This window comes from Syngnathus typhle, linkage group LG4 (assembly GCF_033458585.1).
Source record: "Syngnathus typhle isolate RoL2023-S1 ecotype Sweden linkage group LG4, RoL_Styp_1.0, whole genome shotgun sequence".
Classification (NCBI taxonomy): Eukaryota; Metazoa; Chordata; class Actinopteri; order Syngnathiformes; family Syngnathidae; genus Syngnathus; species Syngnathus typhle.
The window spans coordinates 8,212,118-8,229,289 of record NC_083741.1 but is presented as its reverse complement, the minus strand read 5'-3'; the positions used below and the strand labels follow the sequence as shown (position 1 = coordinate 8,229,289).

General features: G+C 39.1%; 1 protein-coding gene across 2 annotated transcripts in view; it reads right to left on the bottom strand.

The window, feature by feature from the left end:
• The window catches only part of crtc3 (CREB regulated transcription coactivator 3), a 29,294-nt gene that overhangs the window by 2,325 nt on the left and 9,797 nt on the right, over positions 1-17,172 (bottom strand). The window contains exons 4-13 of one of the 2 annotated variants that reach the window (XM_061276796.1): positions 15,434-15,495; positions 9,610-9,672; positions 8,424-8,527; positions 7,245-7,295; positions 7,068-7,153; positions 6,492-6,541; positions 4,539-4,759; positions 2,646-2,881; positions 1,053-1,226; positions 869-952 (exon numbers count right to left, since the gene is read on the bottom strand). In XM_061276796.1, coding sequence (XP_061132780.1) covers positions 869-952; positions 1,053-1,226; positions 2,646-2,881; positions 4,539-4,759; positions 6,492-6,541; positions 7,068-7,153; positions 7,245-7,295; positions 8,424-8,527; positions 9,610-9,672; positions 15,434-15,495 — 1,131 coding nt within the window. The remainder of the gene's footprint in view (positions 1-868; positions 953-1,052; positions 1,227-2,645; positions 2,882-4,538; positions 4,760-6,491; positions 6,542-7,067; positions 7,154-7,244; positions 7,296-8,423; positions 8,528-9,609; positions 9,673-15,433; positions 15,496-17,172) is intronic. The other variant, XM_061276797.1, reaches the window with a different exon arrangement.

Below are 17,172 nucleotides of genomic sequence, written 5' to 3'. Positions count from 1 at the left end.
GGCAAGCTGACGAGCCGGTCAGCGAGCACGCGTCGTGTGTCATCGAAGAAGACGGGCAGAGCAAGCTTTTTAAAGCTGTTCAAAAAGTGTTTAAAGATACAATTAAGTGTTCGAAAATACAATAAAAAATAATTATAAAAGTCTTGTGCGGATGCCCTCACGCTGGGCCGCGTCAACTGGCTACCACGGCAAAAGCCGAGCGAAGCCGCTACACGTTTACACTTTAAAATGTTTAAAAAGTGTTTACAATACAATAAAGTAATTAAAAATAGAAGTATACAAGTCTTGTGCGGATACCCTCGCACTGGGCTGTGGGGGTACGTCAGCCGGCCAGCACGCAAGAGCAGAGAGGAGCCTGACACTTTTCCACTTCATAAAAGGTTGATAATAGTCTTGTGTGGCTATTGAAACAATATATCTACTCTTATTTATGTTCTTATTTTTTTTTTTTTTTTTTCTGAAAGTCAGTTTGACTTTAAATTTTTTACAAAAATGTGTTTATAACTAAAACAAAGGTTCATAAAAGTCTTGCGTGGATATTGTGACAATATATTTACATATTTTTTCTTTTTATTTTTTTATTTATCTGAATAAATGAAAATGTTTCTGAAAGTCAGTTTGACTTTAAAATGTTTACAAATGTTTAAAAACACAAAAAAGAGTTTAAAAGTACAATAGAGTGTTAAAAATACAATAAAGGTTCATAAAAGTATTTTGTGGATATTGTAACAATATATTTTCTCTACATCGCGGATCTTCTTCAACAAATGAGGGATTACTGTATGTCAGATAATTTGATTGACTTTTTCTTGAGTCTCAATGCTGGTAGTTATTGACAGCGAGAGTGTGTCCATGGTTAAAGACCCACCTGGTACGGGAAGGTTTTGTTTTGGCGACTGCAGAACTGTTGCTCCATGAATGAGTCACTAAAGAGTGGTGCAAAATTGTTGTGCTGGAAAGAACAGAATGTGACTTTGTTAAGACAAAGTGATTGATTTTGAACACTACGATGAAAAGTGAAGTGTGTAATATTGTCATAAGACAACACTGACTTGGTTTGGGTTGAAGTCCAGTGCGGCGTTTTGCAAAGAGGAAACAGGCTGATGTTGATGATGGTGTTGCTGCTGGCACTGACGTGCATGGTCCACTGCATGCTGGGATTGCTGGTAGAGTGGATAGGGAGGGGGTGGCTCCCTTGGCATGTTGCTGGTATCCAAAGCAACTCCCTACATAATAAACAAAAGCCAGTAGGGGTCACTAGTGAATGACTATTACTAAGTTAATTAAGGGTGTATTCAGACTTGACCGTTCGGTCCACTTTAAACGGACCAAGGTTTGATTGTAATGCTGGTCCGGACCTTTTGTGCAGTTATGAAAACACGCGAACGAATCCTGGTGCGGATTAAAGAAACGGACCGAGACCCACTTTTTCAAGTGGTCTCGGTTCGCTTCTCAACTAACTCTGGTGCGATTCGCTTCAGGTGTGAATGTGACAGCGTTGATCTGAACCAACAGCGCAAATATGCAGAGCAGGAACGCAGCGCGTAGGACTCGCACGTTTTCCTCCATTTCCGGGTCTGTGTTCTTCACTTGCAAAATGTACAGCCTGAATAGGAACCGCACCAAACGAAAAAAGTTAAGTCCGCTTTTGGTCCGGACCAAACAAGCTGACTAAAGGACTGAATACACCCTTAGACGTCAAATACGGGCCCATCGGTTTACAGTGGGCCAGACGAAAAGGTTCTGAAACGTTTTGTTCAATGTACTTATGGCCAGAATTGTCTTGTTCCAAACAAACAGTTACTAAAATTCTGATCTTGCATTAGCACAGACTTTTCATTGATGACTTTCTAACTTGTGCACAAATTCAGATCACATCAACAATTTTTTTTCTTAATGAAACTTTATCGTATGAAGCATAGACACACAGGCTTGTGCTAGCGCTGCCTGCAAATTAAGTTCCAAACGGATAAATAAAGTAATTTTCAGTTTGAATGCAACGGAACTCAGTTGTAAACCAAAAGCCACCTCTGATGGTCTTTGAAGTCTGACCCCTATAATATTTCATAACCCTAAATTAAAGATTATATTTCTTCTTGCCATGGTTTAACTTAATATACAAAGGCTGGATGGCTTTAGATTGACAGTGTGTACAATGTTTTCATTTTTAAAGCCCAAGAATAATTTCAATAATATTTATGTACGTATATTTATGTAATCGTAGGCCTAATAATCGTTAATTATGTTACACGCGTTGCGCCTCGTCCTGGAAGATTTGCCGTCGTCTCTCTGCTATGGATATCAGAAGGTGACAATAAATCGGACATAAATTTGCGGACCACAGCATGTATAACAATTGTCACTAGAGGGACTACTGCCAGTCATTTGTAATGACATTTTGCTTGCACCTTTGTTTAATAAATTGGTGGTAGACTTGCAGGGTGTGTTCTCGCTGCTAGACCGTAGTGTGCGTGCTTCAAAATGCACACTTAGGTCGTTGCATTCTATTAGTTCACCACTAGATGGCAAACTATTCAACACACCATCCCTTTTAAATCACCATGTAATGATGCTGTTGGATTTGAGTATTTTCACGCTAATAAATATGATGTTACACTGCTACAGTATTTATTCAAATGCCGTACCTGTGTGATGGGAGACAATGATGGGGACATGGTAGGAGACAACTGCTTAGACAGAGCCCTACGCTGCTCAGCCCCAGGAGACAGAGTGAGGGGGCTGATGGGTGCTGGTCTTCGCCGAGGGGAGTTACCAGAAAGACGCAGTGAAGAATTTATGGAAGGATTGCTGAGAGAAGACTGCAGCTGGCAGTTGTTGAGAGAAGCTTGAATTGTAGGATTACTCAGAGAAGAGGAGAGGCCTGCAAAACAAACACATGTAAGACATCAAACTGTTTACTAACCAGATTCAAATGTTTAACTGAGTCATGTCGCATTCAAGTGTTGTAGTGTGGCTGGCCTTTGTACAACAGGTTGTCTAGGTTAAATGGAAGTATGTAAATATGATGTGGCCATACCATGGTGGCACTGTCTTACACTCATTATATTCAACAAACAAGAGGAAACTTAGCAAGAGCACATTGTAACAATATGAATCAACAGCTTCGGACTTGCTTGCAAATGGTGTTTGCAATGCACCACTCAATGTTGGTAACCCCAAAAGTGGCATGACTCAGTAATAGTGGGTACCATTTGGAACAATTCAAAATCCAACCTAACATGAAACCTAGGTGACAGAAGGCCTTTGAAATCCAAGAAAAACTATGGATGCTGCAGTTTGATGCACTATGTTTTACATTTCTGGCATGCTTGCCAACACCATGGCAAGGACACCGGCCCATATTGTGTCAATGGGCAACTTTACTGTGTGACTGGGAGGAAAGTAAGACAGACCAAATGAGAAAACAGCCAAAGCGAGTCAGAAGAAAAGAGCTCATTGTGGAGCGCAATGGGTCAAACGTTTCTGTCTGCTCAGCCAGGCTGTACTGTTCTCAGTCACACATAGAAACAAACTACAGAAACTCAGAGGGAGGCATGGCAGCCAAAGTACAAAGTGAGAATGTTTGTGACAGAGAGATCATTCACTGAGCCTTCCGTAACACATGGTCGACCGAGAGAGATAAAGATCTCAAGCTCATAAAAGGCAAGCTGAAGTTTTAGTGTGACTCAATCGAGTTTGGCAGAATGGTTGGAAGGAGAGAAACTCACTAGTGAGCGTGCATGGCAATCTTGTTAAGGGGTTATTTACAATAGTGATATAGTTCAAATTTGCACTGTGATCCTTGTTCTGCTGTGCTTGTAATTGGGAGCCCTCTGCAGTCTGCATTACCCAACGCACGACCCTCTTCTTTTGAGCACAAAAGGGGCAGTAAGTCCACTCTGGCATTCGTCAACAAGCATGGAACAAAATGGCGACAGAGAAAAGAAAAAAGAAGCAATGGCTCAGTCATTTGGAGATGGTTCGGTTTTATATTTTTAGTAGGATATCCAAAAGCCAAAATATTCAATAGCTGCAGCCTCAGTTTTAACTAGTTTCAGTTACATATTGTCTAAAAAAACAATTTTCAATCCCTGAAAACTAAAGAGCTAAAATTACAAGTTTATGTAATAGTTGATTAAGTAAGCATCCATTCTAGGAATGATGGTGAGCTGAAGTCTATCGCAGCTTACTTTGGCCAAGAGACAGGGTTGTCGTTGCCTGTAAATCGCTGGGTATAGGTAGGTAAATATTGATCGACAAATTAGGGTCTTCACTAAGTTCACTTATCATGTAATCACAATTCACAGTGTATGGAAAACATGTCACATGAACTCAAACACCAAAGTCTCTTCTGTGCTGCACAATACAGTAGATGCAGTCCCCCATCTACGGTCACAGTTGTTTCGTTTACAGAATTAACATTTTTAGGGACCTCTACGACAATGTTAGTGACCTCTACGACAACTACATGATGGTGATCGGACCAGTTCTCCGACAATACTAGCTTAATAAAAATGATCTTGTAAGCTTCAACTCACCCTGAGAATTGCTAATGCCAAGGTGCATCATGGCAGCTGGCAAATTTCCAGTGCTGCTCCCTCCGCTGAGATTGGGGTATCCGCCACTGTCCTCGGGGTCCAATGGCGTCACAAGAGGGGACGGGAAGTGCAGGTTGGTGAGATCGGGTAGGGAGCCTCCTGTATTTAGTGAACTCTGGTAGTGGGATAGCCCAGGGTTTTGCTCCGGAGATGGGAAAATACTGCAAGGAGAAAAAACATATATTTAAATTATTCAACCTATTCGTACAGAGCATCGTAATAGTTGAACCTATCTCCCAGGTCCCTGCGTACAAAGGCCGGCCGGACAGGGTGGACAGTCAATTACAGGGCACACAGGAAAAACAACCATTCAGTGACTTTTAGAACTATGAGCATTATCCTCAGTACCATTGCTTAATTAAAAATGATTATTATATGTTGTCAGGTTGTGCGTTCTGCAAGCGACATACAAGCTCTTTTTTTAAATCTCATACAACTTTAAACTTCTACACATTGAATGACACGCATGCCATTTACAAAAGAAAAAATGACTCTGGGTTATGCATAATAGGGCGCTGTCATTTACAAAGTACAGTCATCCCTCGTTACTTTGCGGTTCATTTATCGCCGCCTAAGTAAATGGCGGATTTAAAAAAAAATTAAAAAGAAATTCAAAATTGAGGACTTATGGCACTACAGTTGCCCACACGCCAGCAGAAGGCAGGGTGCGCTCACACAGTCGCGGATTTAAACATTGAAAAAATAAATCAAAAATTGAGGAATTAGGGCACGAAAGTCGCCCGCACTCTAGCAGAAGTCATAAAAAAAAAAAAAGAGTTCTAAAAACATATTTACAGTATGTACAATAATAAGAGTTCTAAAAACATATTTACATGATATACACTTGTTATAAAAAAAAAAGTTGTTATAATAATAAAACAGTTCTAAAAACGTATTTACAGTATGTACACTGTAGTTACATCTACGTATGTTTTACACACACGCACACACGCGCACACACACACACAAACACACACACACACACACACGTTTATATTTATGTTATTTATACATTCTTTCTTGGATGTTATTTATACTATTAATATTTTATTTACATGTTTGAAACTATTCTTTCATGTTCTAATGATAACATATGCACTTATATGGTTTCATATACACTTTTTGATACACAAAATATGTATATATACGTATGTTAAAAATGAGACGGTGACACTACTTCGTGGTAAATGTGGAATTACCGTATTCTGATTCATCAACATACGTACGCACAGTGGTGTGAAGAAAATGTAGCAGTACGCAATTTGAAAGATTTCTACGCTTTCATTCGTGAATGAGAACCACTGTCTGTGAACAGTTTTCTGTTATCAACATGCACTATGCAGGTTGCAGCTACTACCGATTTCCTCATGCAGTACCATAGTTCCTTTGCGGGTGCCCTGTCATAGGCTTTCCCTAAAGCTGCAAAGACACAACGCAACTTTTTCTGATCTTTTCTGTACTTGTCTGTCAACACCCTCAAGACAAATGATGCATTTGCGGTATTTTTCCAAGGCATGAACTCGTATTGTTGCTCACAAATACAGAAATAACTACTTGCTGTCCTGAATCCAGCCTCTACTACTCTTTCCCATACTTCCAACATAATTGTGTGGTTCATCAGATTCTTAAAATGGCAACACATTTCCTACATTCCCCAGGCACGTGGTTAAGAACTGCAATTTTAGGAAAACCACAAGTTGGTGTTTTTTTTTTTTTTTGCCACCTCGTGCATAACGGAATTAACTTTTGGTTTGAACGTACGGATTGCACACGCGAGGCAAAGCGGAAAAAGAAATGCCTATCTTTAGCCGACTTCTGTCACACGCATGTGCATGAATAAGCAGATGTTGCCGAATGAAAAAATACACACCCACACACACGCATACCACTTACTTGATACCAGGCACTTCACATGATTTAGGCCTTGACGCGAGGGATTGGGCCTGAAAAATAATTGTTTTCAATGAATGGGTATGCATTAATTTACTATACTTCTTCCCGATCAACAATTTACACAATTTTAAATCAAAGATTTAATCAGAATTTTCTAGATTTTTTTTTTCCGTCGTTTTCCATTTTGCCCTCATCTTTTCTCTTGTCCGTCAGGTTTTCATAACAACAATAGCAATAATATAATATGTAATATAGGAATACATTTACTGTTAATCACAATGCATGGTAAAAATCCATACTGTGCAAGCTTTTAATACAAGCAAATTTGTAAACCAAAAAAAATCTCGAAAACCTAATGTGCTAAAAAAATAAATCTATGATTAAAATTTACTATTGACCAGTGACATCAACCATACAGTTTTGCCGTATTTTTCTCTCAAGACTCCTGTTTTACAAATGTTGCAGTCATCACTTTGTACCAGGACATTTCTATCTGATCGAACCAAGTCTCAAAGAAAGTTTTCATACATGGTTTAAGTAGATTTTGTAATGTATTAATGATACCATCAATCTCACCTTCTTGGCTTCCCACAGTTGCTTGGGGAGGGGTTTACTGACACCAATGAGGCCTTCCTCATGAGGAAGGTTGGGGAACGAAAAAACTGCAGAAAGCATGACATACTCGAATTAGCAATTTTCTGCCCAGTCATACTACCTATTACATAGATTGTGCGTAAGGAACACATTACTTACCGTCTCCGGACCCATCCACTTCTGACTCGTTCACACTGGGTGGATGCCAGCCTCCACGAGAAATGCATGCAAACAAGCAGAAAAAAATGGGAAGGGTAGAAAAAGTCGACTGTGATTAATGTAATGACTCAATGCTAGACACATGTCTTTGATTTGATTTTCCATTCAGATTTTGTTAAGCTAATTGTTTAAAAGTAAAAATAAGTATGCAATCCCTCTTATGATTGCAAACGTTGCTGTATTTAGAATCAACACGTCACAATAAATCTAATGTTAAAGGGAGTCAAGACACACCTGCCACCATTTCAAGTGTTAAATGCCAGATAAAATATTGCTGTTCCAGAAGACTTTTCCTGAAATTTTTGTAGTCACGTCTTGCAGTCAAGCCATGGTCCGCAGAAAGGTTCCAAATCATTGTTCAAACCAGTCAGGAGAATCATACAAAAGAATGATGACTCCCATTTAACGTGAGTTTAAATGTGACTGGTTAATTCTGAACACATCCCCACAGTGGACATAGTGCAAATAAATTTCTCAGTTTATTTTTATTTCCCATCTTCAAATCTATCACAAAACCGTGATACCTGAATAGGCATGTGTAGACTACGGAAGCCGTTATTACTTTACTCTTTGAACAAGTACAAACCGACAATATTAAATGCAATGCGGCCATTGTTGCCCGCGCAAGTATGAATAGGCCTTAAGATGTTCGTGTTCTGAGAATTAGGTTGAACTATGCAAAACGGAATTCAGATTAAATGCGCATCAAAGATGGCATTTAGCATTAGCCAAAGTAATAAGACTATCACCGGTCATCAGCTTGACTAGCAGTGTTCAAACATATTTTTCATCTGTTGGAGGATCCCGTCCTCCGCTTGAAGCAACCCATGGTGAACTCAATCAAGTGAGAAACACGTCGCCACCCGATGCTTTTGACCAGTCCGATGTTTTTGACCAGTCAGAACTTAGCATAATAGTGCTAAATCTATCAAATGGTACAATTAGAATTACATTCAAATATTTCAAAATAAATCAGTTCACTGATATCGCACCTCATACTACGGTGTGCTCAATGGTCTGAAAAATATAGTATAAATAAAACCTTTAAATCACGACTAGAAAACACGTGTGGTGCCGCGCATCGCGTGCTATGACTGCCTATGCGAGTGCGACTCTCACCATTGCGCTGCGGGGGACCTCGACTCATCTGCTGGTTTATGCTGAAGGGGTCTTGTGGGTTTGGGTTCATCGCACTTGTATGAAGAGCAGAATCTGAGTTGGTTCTGTGTAGGAGGATAAGGAGGAAAATATTTAATGTATTCTAGCACCTTGGACAGAGGCAGATGACTTCCTCGGGCCATAACTTCTGTGAGTCATTTTGCTTCCTCCGCATTAACCTGTATGCTCATGGTGACCTAATAGAACACAACAAACAATTGTGTAAAGCATGATGCCAGTGATTCTCAAAGGTGGTGGTACACGGGGCACCACACTCTAAAACACAATTGTATTATTTAATCAACACAATTTAAGGGTTGCTTGTGTTAGATTTAACTTTTTTTCTGAGTAAACAATTCTCTGGGTGAAATGAACCATTTATTTACGGTTGATGACAGCGTCTGTATTGTGTTTGTGTGTTGTGTTTGAGTTTGCAATGACATTTTAAGTTCATCCTTAACATTACAGAAGACTTGAGTTTCCAAAAGAAAGGACATAATTGCTGTTATTGTTGCCTCTTAAAGGTATTTTTACTTATTGCAGGCATTTTTTTTAACGTAACCCTCGTAATAAATGAGCGAAAACTGTTTTTCATTGAACATTGTGTTTTCTTTTCTCCCCTCTCCAATGGATTTTTGTCCATGTGTAACAAACCTACAAAATATGAATCAATCCGACAGACTGTTGAAGGAACTAGGGTTTGTAGAAACCAAAATCAAAACATAAGATTGTTCTGACAACAAAGGTTAGGAAGAGAATGAAAGTATTAAAGCGTAAATCATGATGCTGGATGCTAGCTTGTAGAATGCCTCGACTCCGAAAGCTGTGTTAGTAAAAGAAAAATAAGTGATTAATATCTCGGGTACCAAACTGAGAGACAATTGGGAGGAAAAGAAATTAATAAATTATTTTTTTTAAAAAAAGACATGAAACTTGGTTGGCTTTCAGTGCTTTGGAAGAAAAAGAAATTACTGTGATGTTAGAATTAAAGAAGCAGTTTCAACAAATTCAAAAAGCAAGACGACATGGCAACGTGACAATTTTGGTCGTTACTTTATGTGAGCATGGGTTGAAGCAGAGACGAGAGGCAGAAACACCAGAGACTAGAGCAAAGCGATGATAGAGGGTCAGAGAGGTCAAAGGTCACCTGTTAAGTTGTGATATTAATCTAAAGCCAGGCCGCTTTTCCTCACTCCACGGGGGCTGATCCCTTCAAAAGAAACAAATGTATTTTGGAGTTAAGCAGAGACCTGTGATTGGAGAGAAAGTGTTTGTAAAGCGCAGTCATAGGAAGCGTAGTACCACAGAATTAAAGAGTCTTGCACTGCAACCCTTTGCTCCTTATACTGTGCTAGGATACACATATATATTCCTGGGATCTCAGTTTAGGCATACACAGTGGGTGGGATCTCAATTTGACAGACCCCGGAACCAACAGACCTTGGATTTACCAAACAGAATATAGTTTGCAGTATACTCAAAACCACCCTTTCTACACTAGTTGTAAATTGTTTCTTCTAGGATTAGTCACCGTTGTGTAATTGTTGGTGGCAATCATGTGGACAGGGCTGAGTTTCCTAGATAGAAAAGGTCACGTAAAAGCAATGGATATTAGCTTAGCATCCTCGTAGGCACGAGTTCAAAAAGACCATGTTGTATGTATTCATATATTCAAATCATCATGTCACACATATTTAGATGAGCAATGATTTACCTTCCATTGAAAAGCATGCTAATTTATATATGGAAAGCACAAACAGTGACAAGCAGAACAGTTACACGCTCTTAAACAAGATGAAATACAATGGATGCCTTCAAAGAGGCAGCAGTGTTCAAAAATTCTACGAATAAGGCCAAGGATTTTATGAAAGTGATTTACAACTCAGCTGTTGAACAATCATGTATTGTTTTTTGCTTAGCCAAAAGCGGACTGATTTGGTACATACTACAATACAAGGCAATTCAGCAATACTTTATTTCAATTTCTGTACTTTGGTTAACACAGCTATGCTACAATACAATCTTATGTTTTGGATTTTTATTTATTAACACAAACACTAGCATTTTTGAAACAGGGCACCTCACACTTCAATAAAATGCAAAAAGAATGGCTACACAAAAAAATCCTAAGAGGCAAACAAAGCATTTTAAAATCCCTCTCTAATAGACTGCCATCTCCAGGGAGCTTGGTCTGGGATTCCATCCCAAGAGAAGCTAGTCCAAGTACAGAAGGCCAAAGAGTGGTGAAATGAAGGGGGAGCGTGGGACTAGATCATGGTTTTGACCTTAAAGCAGACACACAACTCCGCTCCACAACTCAACACTGACAACAAGCTAAATAAAAGATGAATCAATCATAAAAAAATGATTCCTGATACAACAATTTATGAGCAGAGTCAATCTTTATACTCACAAGCGTCACTATGTGATAAGGCTGCTCTTTTCAATACGTCTGACGAGATATGATCTTAAGTCTTCTGGAATTGTTAAACCAACTCTCTGTAGGTTTCTTTTTTTAGGTATCATCAAGTAGCGCAGCTGCAAGCAGCAGTGCATTTCAAGTCACTGATGTGCCGCAAAAAAAACTATGTAAATTGCACTCGAACGGTGTTTTGACATTTTCACATCTTCAAGGCGATGGATTCGTACAAATCTCAGAATTCCCCAAACACCGGTAAAGAAATGTAATAAAAAATAGAAACACACCAACTGGGAGCACAAAGTAAACTCTTTGATTTCAGTGTGCTCTCTGTTAACCAAAAATTACGACTTCTGGTTTATTTAGCAATGCAAATTTGGAGCTTCTGAATGATATGAAAGCATTGATTGTTGTGCCATATCTTACGTTCTTCAACCGTCAGTGTTGATTGCAGGTAAAAGGATAAGGATTAGGTTTTTGCTATTTTTAAGCAACACGCAGCAACCTCGATGATGACAACTTTAAAGTAGTAACATTTCAAAAACACCATTCAATACTATGATTGGGTAACGTTATAGTATTTGAAAGGTTGTTGAACAAATATTTGCTGGCACTAGCAATGCAGATGTAAAAACAAACAAAAATCTTCTCTAGATTGCACTGGCTTTAACACAATACACATGTGGTTGGTGTTGTAAACACTTCCCACCCCACTACCCGCACAGGCAGAGAGCCAGGCAATTATTCCTGCATAACAAAACAACCCTAAAATAATTTCCCTGGATGACTATTAGAGTGAACCGGGGATCTATTCTTCGGAAAAGCCGGATAATGGAAAGCAGAAAAGAAGTAAATATATAAAGTAGAAACTAAATATTCTCTCAGAAGTTTAACAAGCTTCCTCTCTGATTCTAGGTTCTTCCAGCAGCCTACTGGAAGAAGTGTCATATTTCTTTGCTAAGAGTTAAGTTAGTAATAATGAAAACTAAAACCACTGGTGCACTGCATCAGAGATCCACCTCTCTTTATCTTATGTGGATCTGCACAATTTGGCCTTCTGATCCGGTTCTGTGGGCATAGAGCCCATTTGTCAGTGTTGTAAAAATCAGTTACATAACCCTATAACTAATGAACAAATGCCAGTCAACATAACCAACCAGTACATGCCTTTTTGGAGGCAAAAATGAAACTACAGTACATTATGATAAACTGACAAATTGAATCAGCTTTTTGCTCAGTGAACTGTTTTCTGTGGAAATTAAAAGTTCATTCATCAATATGTTATGAGGTGAGCTCAGTGGCAAATTATAAAGTAAAATAAAATTGTCATCGATGGTGACAAAATTGTGCTTGGGTAACATCCTTTCAACCAATTTGGAATGTATTGTGGATATGTTGTGCTTAGTAAGCTTGATTTATTTATTTAACTGGGCCAAAATTCACAACGGAGTGGGAGTTAGCCATGATTCACGCTGTGGCAACAATCTGCTACAGATCGGCACAGGAGGATATGTTTGGTCTGTACAGCCCTGACAAATCTGGTGCCAATTACATGAAAAGTACCAATTAAAACCAAAACAAAAAGGATTCCGGTTAATCCAAAATAATTGTCAGTAGTGAGGCTGCAACACACTATTTTAATTGATTAATATGTCGATTACACTGGTCAACACTGGTCTTTTGGCACTTATTCCGAATCTGCCCTTGTTTTTTTTCTCTAGCATGTCCCCAAAGGAATCTGCAATTCCATTTGTTGAATTTGCCACAGATTTCAAAACCCTCTGCGTAATTGAAAGCAGTCCAAGGAAATTAAAGTTAGGTGTAGAATATTACGTTAACATGTACTAGCTTTCATCCAGGGAGCTAGATGTTGTGGTCAAGCTTCACACTGAAGGGTGTGATGTCTTTGATAGATTTTCTAAATCTGATCTTTTTCTGTTGTTGTTCACATTACAATAACAAACTTGACGATATAAAGAAAACACTTCCGCTATGAGTCATGCATGCGCACAAAGCACGGCATCAGACAATACCCACAACAGACGACAACAAGCTACAGTGTTTATGAAAGTGAATATGGACCTCATATTTTTCTTCTATTGACAGTAGAGCAATGCGGGATGAGGTAGAATATTTGTGAGAACTGTGGTGACCTTTATTTTTGTCTTCATCTTATGGGGACATCTACTAACGATGACGTCACTGGCGTGTATAATAAATGTATAATAAATAAATAATATGTGTACGTATTTACTTTCATACAGCATGCAGTATGTTTACAATATCCAGTTGAAGTGGATACTTTATAATTTGTCCAAATCTTTGCTTTAATATTACTTGTTCTGCCTCAAACCCATTGTTTATTGATTAAGGAACTTTCCACTTTATGTAGAATGGAAATAAAATATATTCAATAAATCTCACCAAGAGGAGCAAAGAGAATATTGATATTGATTATTTTATGACCACAATGTTCCACAGTGTTGAGAAAAACAAATCCTGAAAAGATCTCACTACATTATTGCACTAATTTGCTTTATAATTGGTCATTTGAGGACATTTTTAATGCCCGCGGAAATTGAGCTATCTAGCACACTAGGTTTTCCTAATTGCGTTAAAAGGGCATTCAACCCGAACATTTCTTTGGAATAATATGTTCTGTGCAGCCCAACTAGTTGTTCTGATTCAGGGCTCGAAGAAACAATGTGGTGGCTGCTAAAAGAGCTTTACAAAGCCTCACATTCACTTATTCATATTTGCAAGCATAAAACGTCAAAAAGCTTTACGTTTAAAATGGCTTACTTTATCCAGGGGGAGAGGTTTCACAATTCATTATAAACATTTCAAGATCATTACCTGGCTAATTTACTATTTATTCATCCTTTCATTATCCAAACAGCTTATCCTCACAAAGATTGCGGGCGTGCTGGGCATCTGCTTTTGTGTTAATATTCATATCTGGTCTGAATGTAGAGATTCTGCGGATTACACGTGACATAAAGGAGCGTGTTTCCGTTTCCAATAAAAATCAAAACCCCTATCGTTGGTAGACTTTCATGTTAGTGTGCCAAAACAGTTCATTGATGGAATGAGAAGTTAGTCGGCCCTTGACCCGGATAGGGACGATTACACGGATGGACGAATAAACACTTCACTGTCCTTAGTTGCCCTCCCCCCCTTTTGTTTTTTCGTCCCTTGTCCACATAATGAGCGTTAGTCAGTGATGGACAGACGGATAGTTTCCCTGGGATGGAATGCTCACCTTTGGTAAGTCTTATTTAAACTTCTTCTTGTGATATTTGACAATCATAGTCTTTTATAGCAGTAAAAACAATACAAGATAAAGCACATGAGAACCATTTTATGTTCATCCTTTAGGTCTTGTAAAGCCTACATTTTGTCAGGTCTTAGGTTGCAGAGTGTAAATACATGTAATCTTAATCATTGGTCACAATATTTCAAAAAACAAACCTGTTTAAGTTATGATGTATTTTTAGGCACATGGTACACAGAAACACACCCAATAATAAAACAAGACTGTTGTTTGGTTGCTCTGAATGTTTGTGAGCCAACCTGTTTTGTGTCATCTACAAGACAAGTGGGTGTGGCTCTTACTCATTCTTCAGCACAAGCTAGTCTGTTGTTTTCAACACTGAGCCTGGTAAATGTCTGTTTAGGCACTATGAAGAAAACCAAAAGCGACTAGCGTTCAGCCAAGCAAGCATTGAAAACTCAAGAGTGAAGCAAAGTCAGGAGGGAGGAGCCAAGTTCAGCTTTTGCAACAGCAGTTCTTCCTTGTTAAATGTCAACACCAAGACAAAGTTGCCTATACTGACTTCTAAATATGGGCAAAACCAGGTATAGTAAAAAAAGGCTCTGCCAACTCATATCACCGGTGTTGGGTGTAATCAAAAATTGTCTAACGAGGGCATGTTCATCCAATAAAATTCCATGATCAATGCGAGCAAGACCTTTTTAGAACTTTATATTGGTCAGTATTTTGTTAAAACATAAAATAAGATTTGTGTACAACCATTAAACTTACCAAATTGTGACAAAGGAGGTTCCAGCCTGACACCCACAATTTATGAGTATTACTCTTAGCCTTGCACTGTTTTGTCTGGATTTTTTATTTTTTTGGGATTAATTTCTGCTAAAATGGAGAGTCCACTAAGTATTTGTTGTAGGACAAATTAACATCCAACAAAAGCAAGACGAGTGCTGTTGGGCTATAGCTTTCATGTTAAAGTCCATCCATCACAGACCTTTACAGTAGAAACACATCTTTAGGGTTATCGCAGCATCCTGACAGGGAATGTATTGCTGCAGAAACAATGAAGGGCACCAACAAGAACTGATAACTAAATAACACTTCATCTTTACTTCATATTGGAGTACCGACCAGGGCGAGAGTGTCTGGATTAAAACAACAACAACAAAATAACAAATACTGGTTTGTTCTGAGAAGGACGTAAGGCAGAGATAGCAAACAGAAGAAAAAAACATGACAGTAAAAAGAAGAAAAAGCATTTTTGTCAAATGAGACACTCACCTTCTCCAGTTGTTGTCTGGAGGTGGGGACAGGTACACGTTTCCATATGGAGAACTCTCTATGTGGGTTTTGGTCAAGGGAAATTGTTGCTGCTGGAAAATGAATGGTGTTGATGGTTAAATACATCACTTTGCTGTGAGAAGCAAATAAAGCGCAAGGGGTGCAAGCAAACAATGTACCGTATTTTCCGCACCATAAGGCGGTTCAGGTAAAAAGGCGCAAACTCAACTACGGCGACTTTTCTGCACTTAATCCACACATAGGATGCATGCCATGACTTACGGTAAAAAAAAAAAAATGTCACAGGAGCAAGGCTGTCAGTTCCGTTGTGCTTTGATTTAATCATGCTTTGGTGTTGTATTCACATTGTTAATCGATATTAATATGCAAATCTTCTGTATCCAAATTATATAGTTGGGGAAGTTCACCATTAAACATGCCAAGTTCCCTCTTGTCATCGTCTCGTCGTTGTCACATTGTTCCTGTGCAATGATCCTGGCTTTCCAGAAGCTCTAATTGTGCCTCGTAAGCATGTATTTTTGTCAGTGCCATTTTAGAGGGTCCTAATGCTGTTTGCTTTGCACAAACAATCGTATTTATTTATCAATAGTGGTGGAGGTATGTACAGTCCTCTGAAAAAGATAGTTTTGCAGTTCCTCCAGTTGAAAAGAACCAGAAGCGGAAATCAAGTCAAATGGGGTCATGCTCTTAAAAAGTAAATCGCCATTTTTGAGTGACATGCAGAAGTGAACGACGCACTGACAGGTCACTGAATTATTCCTGTCCTATGGCAAGCGAAAACACTCATACTCATACAAATGCTATGGCTTTGGGGTTGTACTGTTAGATCAGTGGGCAAAATGTGTTACATGCAAAACTGGCATATTGGGTGTGAAGAAGAAAAAAAAAAAAAAACATCCACTGCATTCCTTCCACTTTGAGATCCTTTCTGTATCACTTGGCAACAAGTTAACCAATAAAAATGTGTTCCCATATTACATTGGAGGTCTAGAGAATATATTAATTATGAAATGAATTGCCTTGTGTTTTTCAGTCAGCTACTATTTTTGGGTTCTGTGAAGGCGTATTCACATCAGGCCATTTGAACGCTACCAGACTTGGCCGAGATTCACCGTCCATATCCTGTCCCACATTGGCTTAAGGCTCACATTGCTCATTAGACTTGCAGGCTTTCAGCCCATTGAGGATCATTGTACATCTCTCCATTCCCTTCCTATACTGGTTGCGGGTAAGCTGAAATCAGTTGCCTTTAGGCAAGGGGCTATACCGCCATGACCAGGAACTGGTCACCAGTAAATGACAGAAAATAAAGGCAAACTACAACACACACAGAGACGAACAACCATCCGCGCTCGCACTCACACCGAGGGGCAATTTGGAGTGCTCAATTGGCCTACCAAGCATGTTTTTGGGATGTGGGAGGAAACTGGAGTGCCCGGAGAAAGCCCACACAGGCACGGGAAGAACATGCAAACTCCACACAGGGAAATCCGGAGATGGAATTGAACCCGCACCCTCCAAACTGTGAGGTGAACGTGCTAACCAGTGCAGCACTAAGCCGCCCGTGAATAGATTAAATGGGTTGAATTTATGTATTGCACAAACGTCTACTCTGCGGGTTCTCCAGAACATTCAGCAAATGCATCACATTCAGCGTGAGCTTAAAACCTCCTACCGTCAATGTCCATCAGGCGTACTGTATATCTTTTTCATCGTCT